This window comes from Melanostigma gelatinosum (assembly GCF_949748355.1).
Source record: "Melanostigma gelatinosum genome assembly, chromosome: 11".
NCBI lineage: Eukaryota > Metazoa > Chordata > Actinopteri > Perciformes > Zoarcidae > Melanostigma > Melanostigma gelatinosum.
In genome coordinates this window covers 3,304,535-3,325,755 of record NC_136644.1, presented here as the reverse complement: position 1 = coordinate 3,325,755, position 21,221 = coordinate 3,304,535, and the positions used below count along the sequence as shown (strand labels likewise).

General features: G+C 44.1%; 2 protein-coding genes across 4 annotated transcripts; one reads left to right on the top strand and one right to left on the bottom strand.

The window, feature by feature from the left end:
* Nucleotides 1-1,188: 1,188 nt before the first annotated feature.
* Nucleotides 1,189-5,819, bottom strand: mvb12a (multivesicular body subunit 12A). 2 transcript variants are annotated; one of them, XM_079278048.1, is made up of 10 exons: nucleotides 5,694-5,819; nucleotides 4,712-4,801; nucleotides 4,008-4,091; nucleotides 3,711-3,810; nucleotides 3,299-3,428; nucleotides 3,008-3,148; nucleotides 2,655-2,764; nucleotides 2,449-2,507; nucleotides 2,203-2,268; nucleotides 1,189-2,116 (listed from the first exon to the last, which is right to left on the bottom strand). In XM_079278048.1, exons 2-10 carry the CDS (start codon nucleotides 4,799-4,801, stop codon nucleotides 2,030-2,032), a joined length of 867 nt encoding a protein of 288 aa, XP_079134174.1. In that variant the 5' UTR covers nucleotides 5,694-5,819; the 3' UTR covers nucleotides 1,189-2,029. The 2 variants fall into 2 exon arrangements, with proteins under 2 accessions (XP_079134174.1, XP_079134175.1); XM_079278049.1 differs by lacking the exon at nucleotides 5,694-5,819 and adding an exon at nucleotides 4,888-5,009.
* Nucleotides 5,820-9,333: 3,514 nt separating this feature from the next.
* Nucleotides 9,334-20,020, top strand: LOC306784656 (pre-B-cell leukemia transcription factor 1-like). Of its 2 annotated transcripts, XM_079278716.1 has the most exons (9): nucleotides 9,334-9,682; nucleotides 10,126-10,325; nucleotides 11,657-11,730; nucleotides 16,628-16,875; nucleotides 17,011-17,201; nucleotides 17,348-17,483; nucleotides 17,572-17,728; nucleotides 18,895-18,982; nucleotides 19,328-20,020. In XM_079278716.1, the coding sequence occupies exons 2-8, from the start codon at nucleotides 10,141-10,143 to the stop codon at nucleotides 18,936-18,938; spliced, it is 1,035 nt and encodes a 344-aa protein (XP_079134842.1). In that variant the 5' UTR covers nucleotides 9,334-9,682; nucleotides 10,126-10,140; the 3' UTR covers nucleotides 18,939-18,982; nucleotides 19,328-20,020. The 2 variants fall into 2 exon arrangements, with proteins under 2 accessions (XP_079134842.1, XP_079134843.1); XM_079278717.1 differs by lacking the exon at nucleotides 18,895-18,982 and having other exon boundaries at nucleotides 9,334-10,325.
* Nucleotides 20,021-21,221: the final 1,201 nt, after the last annotated feature.

Genomic DNA, 21,221 nt, shown 5'->3' with positions numbered 1-21,221 from the left:
GTGTGTGTGTGTGCGTGCAGCTGATCTGTGCGAGGCGGGAAACAGCTGGTTGGAATCAGAGCCCGTTTTCCGGAAAGCAGAACAAACAGCAGAAAGAGAGCCAGTGCGACTGCATTGCTGCACATATCACCCTCATACCGAAAATGGAAGCTAAATACGACCAATGACGGTGTAATAGCACAAGTATCAGCATTAGTAACATTAACTAACATTAGTGGGTTAGATAACACGTCTGTTACTGTATATGACACACACTGCTGAAATACTTTACTGCAGCTACGCTTCATTATCTGCACAATACACTTAAATTACAGATGTTCACACCACAAGGAATTAAATCTTTGTTTTTTTATTTTAAATATTTATAATTGATCTCCCTCTTATCAAGTCTAGATTACCAGCTCTTTTTTATCAGTATAAATTAAATCCCTTTGGATTGTTAATCATCATTTTGGAGTTTAGTAACTTCTGATGTATTTTTCTTGAAGGACAAATATACAAACGGAAAAGCAAATCATTTACAAAACTCATGGAGCATTTTACCCAACGGGTTGCACAACAGTTTACTATGCAGGGACACGATGATGTAAAAGCTAATGTATACATAACATGTCCGTTATTGACAATCCAACATAGTACAGCAGGTGGCAGTAATGCACCATAACGTTTGTTTCCAACTGTTGAATATTCTGCATTTACATGTAAAATGTTACCATCAAAACTAAACATGTAGATCTGTCGAAAGTAAAGGTGTTGTGAATAGATGCAGAATACTCCGAGGGTGGAATAAAATGCCATATTTTGGATATAATGGAAATGAGGAGGAGAATGGATCCAGAATTGGCAATAAAATCACCATTTTAATGTTAAGCTTCTTTTTTTTGCGAGTCAGGAGACTCAACAGTGTTCTGGTGAATTAACCACTTCCTCTGTTCAGCGCGTGTTCGTGTGCGTAAAGTACGGCAAACTGCACACATCGATTTCAAAGGTCAGCACCTGTTGCCTTTGTCCACGTCCTTCCTACTCACTGCTCAGGTGAGGCCACCACAATGAAAACGTCTCTTCGGACTACAAATTATGTTCAGTTCTTCTGGTCGTTGCCTGCAGCACATAATCAAATTGTAAACAATCTCTAAGGTGGTGCTGTATGTAAACAACAAAATCGCAAGGAGTGCAGAAGTAGTGTTTCTTTGCTTTTATTTTTTCCATGCAATAAAAGTTGACTATGCAGACAATAAAACATGTCTTTATATATTGTACAATGTCAAAGATAAATAATTGGTCCTTATAGTTAAAAAACAACAACAACCAGATTCTCTCCCCTTTTTCCCCACATATCGTAAGTAGGACGAACAGACAGAGCTAAATATACAACCTTCCTCCATTCACCTGAAAAGAGGATATATTATGCATTTCTGGAATAATACAAACCTGTAGTAGTAGGCTACTCTTCATACAAGAAATACATTAAATCCTACATTTAGATATGCATCTATTGAGCTTTAGTTAGACGTCTGCACCAACATTACAGCTCCGCTTAAGAGGTTATGATTCAAACGATTAAAAGATGCGTAGCACTGAAGGATCTCAGGTAACATTCAACAGAGCAAGCAGCAGACATCCTAAAGGGCAAGTGCATCTTTGTGATGTGATAAACCATTTTTTTTTATAAAGCATACAATTTGACTAAATTCTGAAATTGAGCACGAAAAAAAGTCTTCTTTAACGGTGTAACAATCCAAACATCATAACAAGTCTGATTTCATTCAATCAGGCCTTTCCTTTGGCAAATAGAAACTTGCTTGAAGACGGTAACGGAGTATAGACATGGCATGATAGAGGAATAAAAAGGAACGCAAGGGGAAACCCTCCGAAGTACGATTGTCAAGCCTGACATTAGAAGCCTACAGTGTACATGTAGGCGAGGTCATCCTTCGTCCGTACCATGATGGGAGGCGTCATGCTGAACGCCTTTCGCACCGAGCAAAACACACAAGTCTGATATTGTTGCTTTGACAAAGTTCAACGATCACTGAGCTGTTTGGGCGCCTCCTGTTGGCACTGATGGTCTGGTTCTCTTCGCAGCAGATTCCTCCACCGCGAAAGTGTAGTCATACTAAAAACAAACAAAGCAAAGTGAGCGTATTCTTTGTTTGGAAAATTGCTGAAATAGGGCTGAAATTGAGTCAGATGTGACCCTACCTCATTTTCAATGTCTTGAAAGGACTTTATACGAATGTTGTTTAATTGAGAGTTCAGTTGAAGAGCCTAAAAGAGAGAGAGAGAGAGAGAGAGATAGAGATAGAGATAGAGAGAGAGAGAGAGAGAGGTGAATACATGTTTATATTAGAAGCTTGGGGGTGAAAAAGCATAAAGTGAGAGATAAAAACAGCTGCGTTTTGTAATGAAATTCATCACTTAAGTATGGTTGGAAAATATCAAACGCACCGCGCTGTTTGCCTGGATATTGAACTTTGGGTGAAGGCTGAAGGGAACTCCATCTAAAGCTGCAGAGAGGGAAGAGTTGAGTGAGTTGCCTGCTGGGAGAAGTAAGCAATACGTTTGCTGTGTGTGTGTGTGTGTGTGTGTGTGTGTGTGTGTGTGTGTGTGTGTGTGTGTGTGTGTGTGTGTGTGTGAGGGGAGACTTGGAGCACCTGTGATCGCCTGCATGCTGCCGTCAGCACCTTTGTCCGAGTTTTCCTTGATTTTGAGGCTGTGGCGTCGCTGACTCAGTTTGTATTGTGGCAGTGGGTGAGGGGGGTTGCTGCGGAAACAAATAGATGGGTATTCATGCCAACTGTCCTCTACTGTTGAGTTACAGAACATCATTCTCTCGTATTTTGACTTCGACTTTTAATGGCGAGAAACACACAAGTCTGTTCTTGTCCTTTGAATGGGCTCCATTTAAACATCTTGTGTTCCAGAGGAGCCACGCCATGCCCCTGAATAAACAACGACAAGTATCAATTTTGCGAATTATTCTCGAGACATGAAATAAGTGGCGCACCTGGGTCGAAGGGGCAGAAGAGCAGACGGCTGGTCCAATGAGATCCTGCGGATGTCCAGGCTGACGCTGCGGGGCTTCGCTTGAGGCACGGGGCTGGAAAAAAGTCCCTTTCTGCACCACAACACGTAGCCGTGGACGTCTCTGGGGGGGAACGGCACGTTAAATCACACGCGTACACACGAGTGTGAATACAAAGGACGAGCTGAACGCACATCCGAATGCAGACCGCCGTGTTCCCGGGTTACGGGATTTAAGAATCGTTTTGATAAAAAAAAAGTGAAAGTTACCAACCCCACATAGGTGTAGTGCTGCAACATCATTTTGCTTTTGGCAGTCACTTTGACATCCAACACAGCTGTGTCCACACTGCCCACTGGGACGACGCGGACACACACACGCTTCTTCTTCCAAACGGAGGCCTCTGGACGGACGGACACACACACACACACACACACACAGACATCAACAGCGAGTAAATAAGACATCAAATATCAGAATAACATAAAATATCAGGGATGTGTGACACCTGTGTGTGTGTGTGTGTGCTTGCACTGCTATCTTTGCAAGGGCCGATTGCAGTTACGTTTAAGTCAGGGTAAAGGATGGGCATCAAGTTGTGATGGTTTAGGGGCAAGAGAATACATGATGTCAATAATGTAGAAAGAGTGTAGAAAGAGAGAAATGCGAGTGTGTATGTACTCACTTGCGTCGAGGTGCTCTGCTATATAGCAGTAACCAGGAGGAATAGACTCCTTGTCTGAGATCAGCTGAATGTCCGACACTACCATACCAGCTGTCAAGTCCTAGAGAGAGAGAGAGAGAGAGAGAGAGAGAGAGAGAGAGAGAGAGAGAGAGAGAGAGAGAGAGAGAGAGAGAGAGAGAGAGAGAGAGAGAGTCCATTTATAGAAGACAGGGGGAACAAGTGCAATACACAAGTACTATGTCTCTCATATCGTAGTTAAAAGGTGTATCTGTGATCTGATCTCTCTCTCTCTGCTACCTTGCTATAACAGAGGTAATATCCAGATTTCATGGCAAAGCTGCGAGTAAAGTTCGCTGCCGCTCCGTCTTCTGTGATGCTGATCTGCAGAGGGACAGAGAAAGAGAAGCGGTACATTTAGATGTACTACACCTGAATGAATGGGCATTGTCAGAAGGGAAGTACATCCTTCAGGGTCTCTTCAGCAAGGCAGAGGTGAAAAATCACAGAAAAGCAAAGAGGCGGGAGAAATATTCTCCCAATGTGGAATGACAGTGAGTGAATGAAACACTTCACATGAGACGGCTCAAGGATAACGTTTGTGGTCAATCTGATAAGAGATACGCTCACAACTCTCACCCAACGCTATAACGCTGTAACAGCAGAAATAAAAGTGATCTCAACACTAAGACATTTGGCACACTGGAAAAAATGCCAGCGTGTTTGCTGGTTTATAGATTTACATGCCGACCATGCATGATGAACCACAGTACACCACAGTACAGAATAAGTATTTCAGGTTGTTAGTTACTAAAGCAAGGAAGGGAAGATATATTGTAATTCTCACAACACTCCAGCAAACTGTTTGTGGTCACCGCGGAGTGAAATTTGGTAAGTTTTTAAAATGGTTTAACATTGTTACTCCAGTGGCAACAATGTACTATTGTATATGAACAGTTGTATACAACATAAATCTCTGTATAAGTATATATATATATATATACCAGTGTGAAATCTTTGGGGCAGGTGCTGGTGTTGGAGGTCCATGCCACCGCTGTAACTGGCCGGACTACCCCATGCGCCATCACAGACATCTGAGGAAGAGAAAGGGGAACAGTAGAGTAAATAAGGAAGTGTGAACCAATTTGCTGTGTCCATGTGACTTAAAGAAAGGACTCACTATAAGGTAAACAGGCTCCCATTGAGTCTAAGAATGAATCTTCTCCCTAAGCCACATTGTTGAGGACAGAAGGATGCTATCCAGAGCAGGAATTCCTCCCAAACTACAGCTGTGAATGTCAGTCCATCCCGGGAAGTTCTGCATTCCCCTTTTTATGAGCCGTTTGCTTTAGATTTAAACGTTCTTTTACCAAGCCCCCCTATTAACGTTGTCTATCAAGGGTTATGTCATTTTATATCACAATATTTATATCATAAAAGAAGCAGTCTGCTTTTGGCAAATAAAGAAAATGACAAATGAAAATACTTCATTAAATTGATGTGAAAAGCATTTATTTCAAAGCTCTTTTTCTGCTATTTGTAACATTGAATGATCCGATACAAATACCCAGAAACTATCTTCAGTTTTCAGAAGACAAAACACTCAGAACGTAATAGGCCGCTGATCGTCATTGTGTGAACTCTGTTTGGTATCAGGGTGGGACATCAACACCAGGTACATACAGTTGACACTTTACTTGCTTTACCAGCAACTTTGACTCGCGCTGGTATCATACTTCTATATTTCAACAAGCTCACGTGTACTGTAATAGAGTTATGAATAAAAAAAAACTCGGATTAAAGTTAAATTCAGAAGGGCAGTTCTTGTGGAAGTACTTAGCGTTAACTTACATGACACGGCGAGTTTACTTTACAATAGCAGCCACTGTTCCATTGACAAAACTTCGCTGCATCTTGTTCAAAATGAGCTCCCTCGCTTATGTTCCGGGAGTCGATTAATAAAAACATAAAAAAATAAATACTTACTCTGTCTCTGTACCCACGTCTGTCTCTTCGGACTGAAACGGTTTGGCACGCAAACAACGTTTTAGTTGACAGCCGGAATCTTTTGGCGTCCTTCTTCTAAGCAGGAAGTACTGAATGCATTCTGACTCCAACTCCCGTCAGCCCACGGGGCAAGACGTCACCGTTAAATGCCGACTCGAGTCTGAACGCAAGATGGCAGCATTACAACAGTCACGGAGACAGTCTGTTGTCCAATTTCACGCCATTCATGCATTAAACATGTTTTTTATGTTATTGCCAAACGTGTACCGGAACTGTTACACGTGATATTCTGCGGTTCTGCGACGGTTTGTGTTGTTCGTGTCCCCAATTAACAAAGGACGAAATATAAACATTCAGCCTGTTTTGGCTCGTTCACAACAAACATACAGGCCACTGCAGATATAACTAGGTGTGGACAGAGGGGTGCTGAGAGAAGAATCGATTCTCATTTACATGAAAATGAGGGTGAGCAGGGCAGACTGGAGGAGGAGAGGGGAGAGCGAGGGGAGGATAATGAAAAAGGGTAACAGGGAATGAGAGATAAAGAAGGGATGAATTGTTGGGAGCAGGGGGGGTTTAAAGGGCAAGGAGAAGATGTGTGACAAGACGTGGTGTTTAAAACCAGGCATGCACACACTACTGGTTTAATGGATGACACATCTTTTCTTTCTGAAAAGACTAAAACCAACAATGAATGCTATACCACCACGTAGCCTTCGGTGTCACATGTGTCCCCACAGCCTGGTGTGATTAATTGTTGAGCCAGACGACTGAAAGCACATTAATGAGAGAAAACATTGCACCGGCTGACATGTCCCTGCATTAATATTAACACGGCACTTGAATCAATCCCACATACACCGTCCCGCTGCTCAAATTAGATCAAAATCAGATTATCTTGAGTAACCGGGGTCATGATTTCTGGAAATGAACGTTGCTGTTGAGCTTTTCAAATGAAATGTTGGTGCTTTGAGCCCCACATGCCGATATAGTTCCATTATATTGAAGAGAAGGCAGACGTCTCTACGGCCGATGTCTCCAAAACAAGGCAACTCACACCAAAAACAATCTAGATTGATAAATAGCACTAATGTAAGAGGGAAAATGTGTATTTTTCGGTGAACTGTTTAAGTAACTGCATTGGAAATGGTCCCGAACAAATACACTATTAAGCCTACTCCTCACTTAATCGTGTTTGAAATTATGTACATTTTTGAGACCCTTTTAAAAGACGTTCATCTTCAGCAGGGACCACTGGGCATGGACCTTTGTGCCACAGAGAGGAAAGGGAAGAAAGCATTTAGGACTAACACGTGGTTCATTTTCATCTTTTCACGGTGACAATGAGACTAATATAGAACGTCATCAGCCTTATCCTCGAAGGTGCTGTTTTAATATAAACACACATGCAATACAACTCACAACAGTATAGCAACAGTGGGGCTAAATCCACCTCTAACCCTCCCAAGGTGAATGATTCTAGGATATTTACATCTGTTCTGAGTAGTCAGTGAGCCCACAGTGAATAACCCATAACAATACCCAAGTCACCCTTATCCTTTGTTTATCATTTCCACCGTGCAACATGGAGGCATACACATGAGGAATAAGCTCCTTTGATGGCTACAGACTATACACTCCCAGACACTGCTCTTAATCAACTCGAACGTTGTGTGTGTGTGTGTGTGTATGTGTGGAAATGAGAAAAAAGACACTCGACTGGAGCATCCAGAGGTGCTCGGGTCCCTGTTGGCATGGCAACATGCAGAGCAGACCACAGGGGGTGGTTGTAGGGGGGGGGCAGGGCTGCAGCGGGTGGACTGTTCCATCTCGGTGAAAATAGAAAATCAGTGTTTATTCAGAGCATTAGCTTTATTGGCTGATTGGCCAATTAATGAGAACGAGCCAGCTGTAATCTGCTGGGATTGAAACAAAAGTGAGAAGAGGCAATGTGTGTGTGTGTGCGTGCGTGCGCGTGTGTGTCTGAATGCCTGCACATCTGCGTGTCTGCTTGTTGGGGGTGCATGCAGCTGCCCGTGTGTGCGTGGTAGTAAATATGAGAGCGATAGACTGAGTGAGAGAGTAGGTTCAGACGCTCTGGTACTTCCTACTATGCTGGGGGAGGGAGGGAGGGAGGGAGTGAGTGAGGGGGGGGGGGGATTTCATTCATCTTTTCCATCAAGTCAGCCTCCTGTCTAGAGTGACAGACACACATGCATTCGGCTCATGTGCAAACAAACACACACTGCAGTCTCAATAGAAAAACACTATATATATCCTGGCCCACACACACACACACACACACACACACACACACACACACACACACACACACACACACACACACACACACACACACACACACACACACACACACACACACGGCTTACCCACAGCTTGTAAACATGTGTAGCTACTGAGGTAAGAAGGTGTATGAGAGTCCTCTTTGAAACGGATGAAACACAAAGTCACGTAGAAATAAAATGTCATTATAGACAATAGGCTACTATACAATACGATGAGGTCACCATAAAAGCAGGACAGTGTCTGTAGGAAGAGGGCACGTTTAGCTATTCCAGGACATCCATCACACACACGGGCACCCTGACAGACACACAGACGCACACACTTATTAGTATTGGTCGCATCATCATCATCAACATCAACAACAACATTGTTTCCATGGTGAAGCGATGGCCTCCTCGCGGTCTCAGATCAAACTGCAGCATTCCCCGGAGCCCGCCGACATACTGATGGAGAGCTGCGTCAAGGGAACCAGAAAAAGCCAGAAAGAGGCCGGAATTGAATCACTGTTTCTTTCAAAATAAAAGCACTAACGCGCTACTATCTGAATCAAACGCCGCTTTTTAAACCATTGTTCCATTTCTGTGTCGGTCACTTGACTTTGCAAGGCAGCATTCTAAATAATGTTTCAGACATTTTAAATTGTACAATGTATAATGGTGTATAATTCAGCATTGTTCAGCAGCTCTGTATTTCAGTCACCATATCATTCTATTTGGATATTAGAACCATTTTACTGTCACCTCCAGGACAAGTTTGTGGAAGATTTCACATGCACTGCACACATAATAACAGCATTTATACTATGTAACATTTTCACAATACAGATTTGCAGGCTCGTGAATTAAAGCAGATATAAATGTCCAGATGAATCTGTTTACCCTGCACAATATATGCAGTCTCAATGGATCGATTACAATACAATGAAGTAGGCAAATTCTGCTGTTGTAGGGTGCTGACCAGGAGAAAAAAAGCCCAGAAAATGTAAAAGTGATGAATCATAACACGACTATACCGGCCCCTTCACGTGGGCAAACTGTGTTAGGACTGTCTCTCGTCTGTTAAAAACAAAAGCAGCCTCACGTGACCTTTGGTTGGACAGTTTGTGTGTTTTGGCATTGTGTATTGACATAAAAAAAAATATCTGCGCGTATACAAAACATGGCCTGTCTATTGATTTATTACTTCATTAAACCTACTGCTTTAATCGGGCTATCTGCTTTAAGGTGCATTAGTGTGAAATGTTGGAGCGGAAGTAGTCTTTTCTCGTCTCGTGTAATTTGACAGAGGACGGCATTGCTCCATGGTGGTGTTTTTCTGGGAGGAGTGGGACAACAGCCGTACGGGGAAAGAAAAATAGCAATAAGCAACAACTAAAGGCTACAAACCTGAATTTGCGGGACTTGGACGGGACCAGATAGATGAAGTTCCTCGGGAACACCTTTCCCGGACCGTCTTTTAGGTGACCGTGTCGGTTCTCACTTTTAATTACCGAGCAAGGATACGGGACTCATGGATAAAAGGAGAGCAGGCGGAGACGACGACATCAAAGGGGCTCCCGGGTCATTAGATACAGCTATAGCACCGATCAGACCAACATTTAACACGCGAGAGCCGACCAGCCTCTCTCAAACGGGAATGAGCTCCGTAACAAGCCAGTTTTGGTAATTATCTGGAGCCTCTTGGTCGTCTTTTCAGGGGAAGAAAAGACGTCCGTAGCGCGTCGGGCTACTTATAAAAACAACAGTATCTTACTGAAGGCGAACATTTTTTTTAACCGTGCCCCCCACCCCCCCTAGACCCCCAATGCCAAAGAAGAACCCGTTTCCAGAGCCCCGGTTTTGTATCGTTTTCTTCGGATGAGTAAAAGCTAAGGCGGCTGCACTTCTGTCTCTTTTGCTTTGTTACTCACACCAACACAAGCAGGCAGCTCCAGCTGAGCCAACACTTCTCGCTGTTTTGAGCCCTGTGTGCTTTTTTCTTTTATGGGAAACTTTTCAACCTCTCGTTTTTTCTAAGTGCTGAAAGTTGGAGAAGGAAACCCCTTTTTGTAGTGATCCTCCTCCTCCTCCCTTCTCTCTCTTTCTCTCTCTCTCTCCACAATAAGAGCCACACTGTAGGTATGGACGAGCAGGCCCACATGATGTTGGGTCATATTGGACTAACTGGGCTGCCTCACGAGGACGTGGGGGATCCTGACAACATAAGGAAACATCACAACATGGGCCAGCCGCAGCAGGACATCGGTGACATCCTCCAGCAGATCATGGTCATCACAGATGAGAGTCTGGATGAGGCCCAGGCCAGGTAATGCCGTGAGCACATAAGGCCTGATAGAATGTTTGGGAGTTGGATTTGGGTCTCCTTGTAGTCATCACAGTATCTCCTCAAACGTGCATGGGTTTACACAGACACACACACCCAGACACACACATCACACATTGTAACAGACTGTAATAACACCCCTAACTTGCAGAATGCTGATGGGGTCTTTGTGCCCCCTCTCCAGCTGTGCATCACCACCGTTCACCCCCACAGGTCTTATCAACAGCACTCAGTACAGCACAGGCTCCATAGCACTCCCAGCGCTATGGATGAAATCACAAAGTTACTCATAATAAATAAATCTTATGTTAGATTGCCACTAATTAGAAATAAACTCAGTTGTACATTATGGAGACTTTGGTTGCAAGTTAAGTTTAACAGTAGAATGCAGTTTGGTTATTGTAGATGCATTTATAACATTGTTATGCACACTGACCTTATTAATATTGTGTTAATTTCAATCATATCACCCAACTCACGATGCTATCAGTAGTTTGCTCAAAATAGTGTCTCAACACACAGGAAATACTGCGATACACATATATTCAGTCTCATCTATTCACATATGTGCAACTGAAATGAAGTCCTTCATTCATAGCATGCTACGTATTATTTCTGTCATGTATTGTCTTTTACACTCGTTTTTTTGACTTCATCTCGTGATGTAAATTTCATTAAGTAGAAATCAAATCGTGTCTTAAGAGCTGCCTGAAGTATGACATGCAGAGTGTTATAACAAGTCGAGATAAATCAGAGGTTTTATAAGCAACACGGACGTGTGACAGGATGTGCAAATTCAAATAGTCAAAAACTGGCAAACAACTGCTGGTAAACGGCACATTTCACATCAGATGTATGCAGGGAAATAGTAAAATATTTATGCCACAGTAATGTAATGGAAATAGTGTCACAAAACTGGTGTCAGATTATCAATATTGTACCGTAGTGTGACATTATATTGCAATATTGATTGTTGCACGATTATATATGTGCCATCCCTATTCTATGTGGACACAGGCTTGTTCCATTTTAAGCTCTCAGAGTTTCTGCACGATTGTGCCGTCAATCTCTCCTCTTGTCTGTCTTCACTAAGGTGAGTAAGTCCAGGTGAATTAGACAACTATGTGCTCAGGCCTGTTTTCAGTCAAGGGCTTGAACAGGTCTGGTTGCACACTCACTCATCTGAATCCAGTCTGTTCAGCACTGACTTGCAATGTGTCTACATGATCTATTGTTGGTGGATGTCAGTGCCTGTAACCAACAGAATGGCTGTAACAATTTACATTCTCCGTGTCTTTCATTTTCCATAAAAGGAAACACGCTTTAAACTGCCACAGAATGAAGCCAGCTCTCTTCAGTGTCCTGTGTGAGATCAAAGAAAGGACAGGTGAGTTGTCCATTTGGTTCCTGGTTCTTATTGTTTGTTTGTTTTCCACATCAGCCAGTAAAGAAAAGGCTTTCATGCTGATAAGAATGCACATTTCTTACTCTTTCAGTGCATCCGTGATGGTAGCGGACGTTTAATTAAGCCTCCAGTCCACAACCATTATTTTGAACTTCAGGCTTACGTTCATCATTGTTGGTCAAATTGAGAACATAAGGATAAAGAGACAGCCGCATCAGGGATAGAAAGACATAAGAATATTGTCCAGCCAGGTTTTCCCAGCCTTCCTTCATCTACCCGCGATGTGTTCTCAATATATTGCCTCACTTTCTTCCTCTTGTGCTCAGTGTGTCACACCCTCTATCTTCAGCTTGTGTTGACATTTTTCTAAAACTCGTCTTCTGATGGATGCGCTCCTCTAAAAAGCACCACCAAACAGGTGGAGCGTCTTTACCGACAGACGCTTTTCACTGAGAAATGAGATGGTCGTTACGATTATCTTACACCTTAAACGTCCGATCCTGACGTTCCATCACACACCACTGATGCAGCAGCTCATTTTGAACAGTAAAAGGGCCCAGGTTTGTGTTTTAGCCGATGTAAAACCATCTCAACTTTGTCTTTAGAGCGGAGAACTCCTTCCAGACACGAAGCAGACAGAAGTGTGAGCGACACGGAGCCCTTGTTATTACCTCATTTCATTCACTCGGTGTGTAAACGGGAACCCTGAGGTTGGCAGCAGGAGGGATGCAGAGTTTCCAAGGCAACTAACTGTAGTTGTCTCGCCTGCTCGCCGTCATACAGATGTTTCACACGCTGACAGCCTCCGTTGTATATTTCTCACACCGCAGCTTTGACCCAGAAAGAGCTGATCTTTGCGTTCGGTGTCATCGGGTCATCACGAGTAATGTGCTCTGATCTGGGTTTTATGCGTTGAGTTCAGCGAGTGCTCACTGCTACGCCTCTCGGCCTCTCGTCCCTAAACCGCACTTACGAGTTTCGTATGCTAGCCGCTAGCTTAGCGAGGTCCTCTCCGCCGCCGCGTTACGCCCACGCACCGCTGACGTCGCCTGGAAGAAATAGGAGAGCAGCCGTGGGTCGCGAGCCCGCGCGAGATCTTTCTCACCCGTTCACTCGAGCCGTACTCCCACTCTTGTCTGGACAACTTTGTCCCGGTCGTGCGAGAGCTCTCCCGGGTGAGTCGGCTTACAGCTTGTGGCCCCGGTTCTTTGGACGGCCACCAAAGTTGGGCTCTGTGGTTTCCCCCCCCCCCATCGCTGCGTTTTTGGCCAGCAGCTCTGCCTCCACAGGTGTGTTCAATTAAGCTGCTGGCTGTGGCCAAGTCCGAGTCAAGCAGGAAGTACACGCTACAATTCAACACAAACTAAGCAACTGCACGACAAAGTTCAACCTTAATACTACATGCAAAACAAATACAACTGTCACGAAAACAGTTAAATATGCCACAGCCTCACAGTTGTTATTGCATCAACTTCTAATACTTCTGGTAAAGAGCTGGTATTACCTGACCACATCATCACATGCACCATTTTATGTGAAAATCAACATCTAGGAACCGCTTTTAACAAGCATGAAATCTCAAACAAAGCTTGCCAGTGACACACACACTTCCATAAAGCTACCATACATGTAGTTAAGAACCCAGGCCTGTGTGCTTGTGTATGGGGATGACCCAGATGTAGCCTCAAGCAATAATCTGGTATGAATGTCCAAATGTGTTTTGGACCCTTGATCCGTATCACCATACCTACAAAGCGACAGAGAGTTCCAGCTTTCCGTCGGTGTGTTGTTGCTTCTTCACACTGATTTGAACAATAACCTTATGCTCAGTAACTGATCTTATGGAAACACAGCTCTGATACACACAATTGATCTCTAAGTGGTTTTCTGGGCTTCCCGGCAGTCTCCATATCTAGATTATTATGGAAGTTTAGAATATATTACTCCTCCCTCTCTTTGTCTCGACCGGGCTGCCTCCCTATTTCTGCCGTCAGTGTTTCGTTCCTCTCCATCCCGAGTTAGAACCATTAAAAAGAACTCCTCACATGACAGCGACAAAACACTGCTGTTTTCTTCAGATACATGTTCCCTGCGTCCTCCTTCGGGTACGTCTGTCCATGTCTCCGTTGTCCTATGTGCCTCTTTTCCCCCTCCTTCTTTCATACTATTCCCAATACAACTCCTATTTATTTTTTAGCCACCCTGGTTTTTTCCGGGAATTTTTGAGAGGATTACAGCGCGCAAAATAGGACCGAGGCAAAGTAAAGAAAACAGAAAAGAACTGACAAGAGCGAGGGAGGGACAGATTGATGGATGGGTTGGAGGGAGAGGCAGTAATGGTTGTGTTTCATGGTATGGCAGACAGTTGATAATCTCCAGACCCCGGAGTCCTGTCAGCCTTCACTACAAACAGATTCTCAGTGGGGGACAGTTTGCCACCCACGGCCCCGACTGGGCTCACGAAGCTGGATTTACTCGCGCTGTTCCTCGGAGCGCCACGGGCCGCCGCTCATCTCTTTATCCCGTCTACTGTGTGTGTTAGTGTTTGTACACGCGACAGAGTCAACGGGCAATCTGGAAGGCTGGCCCACACTCTGGACTAATTAATATGTAATTCACAGTAATGGGACCCCGGCCCCATTTCAATGTACGTGTCTTTGTCTTTCTGCCGCCGTCTTTACAGCGTTAACTCTTTTCTTATACACTCAGTTCATTCTAACACAGTGGTCCTGTAATAAGTGCACGTTATAATATGCAGCTTTTGTTATAGCCGTTTCAGAGAGTTGCTGATTAAACTAAATGGTCATTTTTGTTGGCTGTAGTTTGCGGTTGAATTTTATTGCGTTGTACTGAGTGGCGGCGTTTTCCAATATTTAAGATAAGATAAGATAATCCTTTATTAGTCCTGCAGCGGGACATTTACAGGATTACAGCTGCATAGTGGACAGTGCACACAAGAGGCAGAGTAAAAACCAGTGTTATAAATAAGTAATAAACATTTCCTCTGTCCTCTACTCTGATTTAAAAGAAACGCTATAGATGCGTTTCTTCTCAAACATCGCTTGGTACACCGAATAAACTAAATGTATATTTCACTGTTCCAATGAAGGAACATTTCTCTCAGATTTTCCACTTTACACAAGTAGAGTGGAGCGGTTGGGAGGCTGGACGTGTAAATGCAGAGTTCAGATGATGAGAAGTGCTCCTCTGTAAACTGGCAACCATCCCTCTCTTTGGACATCCGTACAGCCTGTGATCTGTAGCCAATGAAGACACTCACTCGGGCTACAAGAGCACGCAGGACTTTGAGAGCAGTGGGATTATATTGTAATCTGGTGAATCTGGCACATTAGTATGTTCGGTGCAGTATGCTCATATTTGGGTGTAATATTACAGACATATTTCACATATTAAACTATATTACTGTACTGTAACATGGTTTTGGAAATTGCTAGTGTGTCTGAAATAATTGGAGGCCATCACCGATTGTTAGTGTCTTTAGATGTGTGTGTGTGTGTGTGTGTGGCTGCTGTTTGCCAGATGCGGAGGCTGTCATTGCCCTCGTTGTGGGATTATGAATGTGATCTCTGGAACTACCTTGTAATTGCCACCTAATTTGCATAGCTGTGCAAATTAACGACCTCTCAAATGAGCCTTAATTTTTCACTGGGTCTTTAGTCGCTCCTTAAGAGCTGGCGTTAATTAACAGCTGTGTGTGTGTGTGTGTGCGTGTGGCTGTTTTTCTTTGGGCATGAGGATGCCAAGGAAAGCTGGCATCACTACCATAGCAACAGCCAGTATTTCTTTATGTAAACCTCCCTCCTGGCAGTGTTTTTGTGTCTCCCTTCCTCTGCCTCCTCCTCCTCTCTCTCTCTCTCTCTCTCTCTCTCTCTCTCTCTCTCTCTCTCTCTCTCTCTCTCTCTCTCTCTCTCTCTCTCTCTCTCTCTCTCCAGTTAGCCCCAGACACTTGATCTCCTCGCCGCCTCTCACTAACAAAGCTACGACTGAGGTTTCCACTGTCGTCCGGTGTTATAGTGTGTCAGCTCTTTCCGGGCTGTTAAATCACGGTTTCTCTGAAGTTTTCTGAAGTTCAACTGGGCCGTTTGGGCTGCATATTTGATTTGATGTGAGAAAACATATTACTTTTTCAAGCTATTGTAATGTTTCACTTTCATTCCCACCGTCTACTCAGAGACTGGGCCAAACCAGGGCTCGAGGACAGAGGAGATTTAAAACATCGGCGTGTTTCTTCAGCACCCAGCAGATCATTTTTGATATTTCTGAGGAGAAGGATATGGCAGCTTTTTGTTTGAGGACATTCTACTGATGGAGCAGAAAGAGTGTGTCTATAGTGTGTGGACACATGTTTGTTGTGGATCTTATATTGTGAGATAGTGCTCTCTGCTGGCTGTGAAGGGAACCCTGACTGTGCTGGAAGACACAAACCCTATCGAGTTACACACAATTTGGTGTTTTTCATTTGAATATTTTCAACATGTTTCCTATAATTCTTCTCTTCATCACAGATTGGGCTCGCAGCGCGACAACGTCTGCGCTTCAAATTCAATTATTCAATCAAATAATTAAAAACGGTCAAATATCGATTAAGGAATGTGAATGTGACGACAGGGGAAGCGGATCAAAAGGAAACAATGTCAGGAAGCGGCTTAAAGCGCTGACTGAGTCGACTACTCGCGCAGTTATTCTAACTCGTGACTGAATCCTGTTTTTCTAGTTCTACTTGCCTGCGCCTGGAATTGTGAATGAACATGTCAGTGTTGCATGAGCAGTATTCACAAACGGCAGTTGGGGAGTATTGTAAATAGAAATGACATCTGATGTGTTTGTGTCTCTATTCCCCCCCCCCCCCGACACACAGCCCTGAGCATCCGAGGCATCCAAGAAGAAGACGGCCCCGACCCTCAGATCATGCGACTGGACAACATGCTGTTAGCAGAGGGGGTCGCGGGTCCGGAGAGGGCCGGGGCCTCTGCAGCGGCAGCCGTGGTCGCCGCTGCAGCCGGAGGGTCGCCCACCGAGGGGGGCAGCGTAGACCACGGCGAGTACAAAGAGAAGCTCGCTCAGATACGACGGATGTACCATGCCGAGCTGGAGAAATACCAACAGGTGTGGTGCTTTTCATCATGACACGTGTCACATGACTGTCGATCCCAGCAGGGTTTTTGAAATGAAGTGCAGTGAAAACAACGTTTGAGTTTGTTGGATTCGTTCTTTGTCCCCCCCCCCCCCCCCCCCATGCAGGCATGCAATGAGTTCACCGACCACGTGATGAACCTGCTGAGGGAGCAGTCGCGTACGCGGCCCATCTCACCCAAAGAGATCGAGCGAATGGTGGGAATCATCCACCGCAAGTTCAGCACCATCCAGATGCAGTTAAAGCAGAGCACATGTGAAGCTGTCATGATCCTGCGCTCCAGGTTCCTGGATGCCAGGTGGGGGTTTTTTTTGCGCTTTTATTTGTGTGTTTTCCCGCCTCTTCTCAACTTTCCAGTGTGTGTGTGTGTGACTGTACTCACAACATCGTAAACGATGAGCGTTCGCTGACTGTTAATCGTTGCATTTGCGCTTTTTCTGGCAGGCGGAAACGAAGAAACTTCAGCAAGCAGGCAGCAGAGGTTTTGAATACATATTTTTACTCTCATCTGGCAAACCCCTACCCCAGCGAGGAGGCCAAGGAGGACCTGGCCAGGAAGTGTTCCATCACTGTTTCTCAGGTCAGGCCGTCAAAGACACACTCGGGGGGGGGGGGGGGGGGGGTTTGGTGTGGTTTTGACTTTGTTTCTCCCTCTGTAACTCTCTCAGGTGGCAAACTGGTTTGGAAACAAGAGGATTCGGTATAAAAGGAACGTTGCAAAACTTCAGGAGGAAGCTAACCGGTATGCTGTGAAGACAGCTGTGGACGCTGCCAGTGTCTCTTCACAGGCGAGCCAAGCCAACTCCCCCGCCACGCCAAACTCAGGTACACAACGAACATACCTCCGATTCCCGTCTCGGGATTAAAACAAGGAGAAAGTGACGTTATGGATAACTCTAACGTATCTGTTATAATCTCAGACGTAAGAAGGCTGCGGATGAGATCATTTTAGGAAAAGTTAAAGAAAGTACTCTTACACTGACTCACATTTTGCTCGGCGACCCTGGTAAAAAGAAATCAAAGAACCAAACATCATGTGCCCAAACACGACGCCAAGACAACATGCCAGAAGCCTCAGAGAAGCCCGAATAAAAGCACTGGAGCCCTGAGTGTGGAAGAACAGCATTACACTCAATGATGTCTTATTTATGAAATAAAAGTACAACTTAGTGAAACATGATCAAAACAAAGCAGCCGTTTGGATTCATGACGTGACTGTGAGGCTACATCCACACGGAGATGATCTCCCTCCAGACTGAAACGCCTGAAAACGAAGATCACGTGACTTCACGTACACTGGGCGTGGTGGTGCCGGTGCAAACAGGAAGTAGATTGGTTGCTTGGTTAAAATAAATACGACAGAGTAATAAAGTAGTCTTTAATAATGAAAGGTCGTGTTTGATACTTAAGATCTTCCTTTATAAACTCAAACAGACACATTTCCTCAATAGTTTTAGAAGTTTTATTCTTCAGACTTCATTACTGCTTCCTCCGCAGAAAAGCAGACTTTAACTGAACAGCAGCTGCTCGTAAAGACAACAAGGTCAGCCACGCCTGTCATCAGTCGTCCATGTTGAATTAACCTGGTAGTCGATCGGTAATCAAGGCTGTCGTTGTTTGTGGGCTTCCGGGAAAGGGTCACGTGATAGGGGCGTGACCAATCGGGGAAGGACACGTCGTGACTGCTAAGAACCAGTCAAGGAGCGAACGTTTTCAAACTCCTCGGTTTTCGGGGCTCTAAAACTCCGGCGCAGTGTGGACGCTCGGCGTAAACGTAGCAAAACATACGCGGCTTCAAATGGAAACGGAGTAGTGTGGACGTAGCCTCGGATTCAGCCCGCACTGTTCTCTCCATATCAGGTGTATGTTACGGGGGTCGACCACTGGGTGTCTATTTGAAAATGAAATGCGTGGCTAGCCGTGAGCGGAGCGCCTAGCTCTCCTCTGACTCAGGACAGAAGTGTTAAAATGTGCCGACTGTGTGCCGACAGGAGGATACCCGGCCCAGTGTTACACTCCTGACGGGAGGTTGTGAGGACTTGCCCGGAGGAACTCTTCTTCCCTCCTCTCTGTGTCCGTGTGAGTAGCCATGGTTACACCACTGTTGCTATAGTTACACACTCTCCAACTGAGGAGTCATGGTAACAGCCTTTCCCCGTGTTAGCACGTGGTGTGGTGTGACACATTTTGTGGACCCTATCGATGCGGGCCCTCTGCATGTGACGACATCGCCGACTGAAACGGGACGCTGGATTGTTTTTTATGCATTTAAAGGAAACATTCACGCTGAAATGACGAACGTCTTTAACGAGATGGCGTCTACGCGTGATTGTACTTCGCAGAGTGATGAGTTAACAGTGTTGTGGATCTACGGGTGTGTGTTGTTCGTTTACATCCTGCTCTGAATGTCTGTTTCTCGGTTAGGGTGACGACGGCTGGCACCGCAGCGGTGATTCCTCTTCCCATCTCTCCCCACCCAGAGCACCAGGGAGCGAACACTACGTCACCTCCAGCTGATGCCCCCCCCCCCCCCCCATCCTGCTCCTCAGACTAACACCACCCAGACTGTAGGTTGACGTCCAGCCAAGCCACGAACAGACCATTACCAAAACTCTGCGACTGTTCTGTTTTGCTTTGTGATGCTGATCGTTTTCTAACATCTCTCAAAGTTCTGTTTTTTTAATCCTTCCACTTTTACGAATGTGTTGACACCTCTTTTTTCTTTCTTTTTTCGTTTTACTATTACTCACACCATTTTTCTTCTGTTATTTTTAAAAAAAGATAAGTAAATGCTGAAAAGACCTTTTTTTTAATGTACTACTTCACCTTCAGTGAATCATAAACTGTATGAAGGTTCGGGGCCTGTGTGTGTCGCCTTGAACCACGTTCATCATTTTATTTCAAAGAATTTAAAATAAGACAAAAAAAAAGACAAAAAGAAAGCATGAAGTCATTTTTAGATGTTGACAATTTTATGATGTATTTTTTTCTTTGAAGTTTTTTAAGAAAAATGTCACTAAGAAAATGCATTGGTAGAGTACAACAGAAACATAAATGGCAGAAATGACCAAAAATGAATAAAAAACATTGTCACTTATTAAATTTTTCTTTGCTTCAGACGAGAACTGGTTTGAGTTTGTTGCCATGTAGCTGAATTTAAACACTATTGATATTGCTTGAACAGGTAATTATGTTTCTTCAGTACTTTTGAACCAAAGAGGCTTCAGCCCAGGAGATGAGGTTCAGTGTGCTTTGCTCCCGTGCACACTTGATGTTGTGTTAAGTTTCCCATCACACTGTACCAATGAGACCACGTGTGTTTTATTTGTCTGTGCCCTCTAGTGTTGAACAGTGACGCTGCATATAATACGCCTCTGGATATTCTGAAGCAACTTGCTGCCAAACCTGCCTTCTTTTCCCGTCTGTGACCTTTTCATTTCCCGAGTTAACGTTCAATGGTGGATGTCAACAAATATGACATCCAAAATGACAAAAATGTCTGATAAACAGACAGGCATTAATCCAAGTTATTACAATAAATTGTGATCTGACATGATGACGGGATGCAAGGTCCATATCGGATGATATTGTAATTATTACCTTATCATGAGTCTCAGTTGCCCTTTATTTAATTAGTTAAGACTACGCTTCACTCCATTACTTTAACAGATTGAATTACTTAAATTTACTTTTTATTGCATCAAACATTACGATTACTCATCTTACATATAAGGGCCAATAATCACATTGAAACAAACTATGAGTAGAAATGATACTGACCACGCTCTCTTCAGTCACATCTGGTTCTTTGGCGTGTTAATTTAGTTCTCTACGTATTTACGGATGTTTTTTTCATTTTATCTGATTATTCTCCAGCTTTGCTTGAGGTTACTCACAAATATCCCAAATTCAGTAACAAAAATCAGGAGAGTTGTACTTTGAGTCCTTTGAATTGTATCTCATCAGCTACTTATCACTGTTGGCTCACTGGTCAGTCCACGACAGACACATGGAGCGTCTCACTGGAGAGAAACCATCGTCTTGGAAAGCAGAATAATACTCTGAAGACGTGATGAAATCGATGTCTCCGCGTACTGTTGTTTGACAATTAGTGTCCAGCTTTTGTAGCTTTCATCAGCAAAATAAGTCCTTCAACTGCTGTCCATGCAATACCATCAACATGAGTTATTAAGCATCACTTGGTTAACAGCAATGCAACTGAAATGTCACTGGATTTTGGAATCAAACAATGAGAACAAAGTAAGATTGCGGCAGTGAAGCACTTCATACGTGACTAGAACAGGTCGACAGTATTTGA

Excerpts from the sequence above, each read along its gene's own strand:
- LOC306784656 (XM_079278716.1), top strand. The coding sequence starts at position 10,141 with ATGGACGAGCAGGCCCACATGATGTTGGGTCATATTGGACTAACTGGG. Across the intron at positions 17,484-17,571 it reads GTTCCATCACTGTTTCTCAG|GTGGCAAACTGGTTTGGAAA; the intron begins GTCAGGCCGTCA and ends TAACTCTCTCAG. Across the intron at positions 17,729-18,894 it reads CCCCGCCACGCCAAACTCAG|GAGGATACCCGGCCCAGTGT; the intron begins GTACACAACGAA and ends GTGTGCCGACAG.
- mvb12a (XM_079278048.1), bottom strand. The coding sequence starts at position 4,801 with ATGTCTGTGATGGCGCATGGGGTAGTCCGGCCAGTTACAGCGGTGGCA. Across the intron at positions 2,269-2,448 it reads ATATCCAGGCAAACAGCGCG|GCTCTTCAACTGAACTCTCA; the intron begins GTGCGTTTGATA and ends TCTCTCTTTTAG. Across the intron at positions 2,117-2,202 it reads TTCAAGACATTGAAAATGAG|TATGACTACACTTTCGCGGT; the intron begins GTAGGGTCACAT and ends GTTTGTTTTTAG.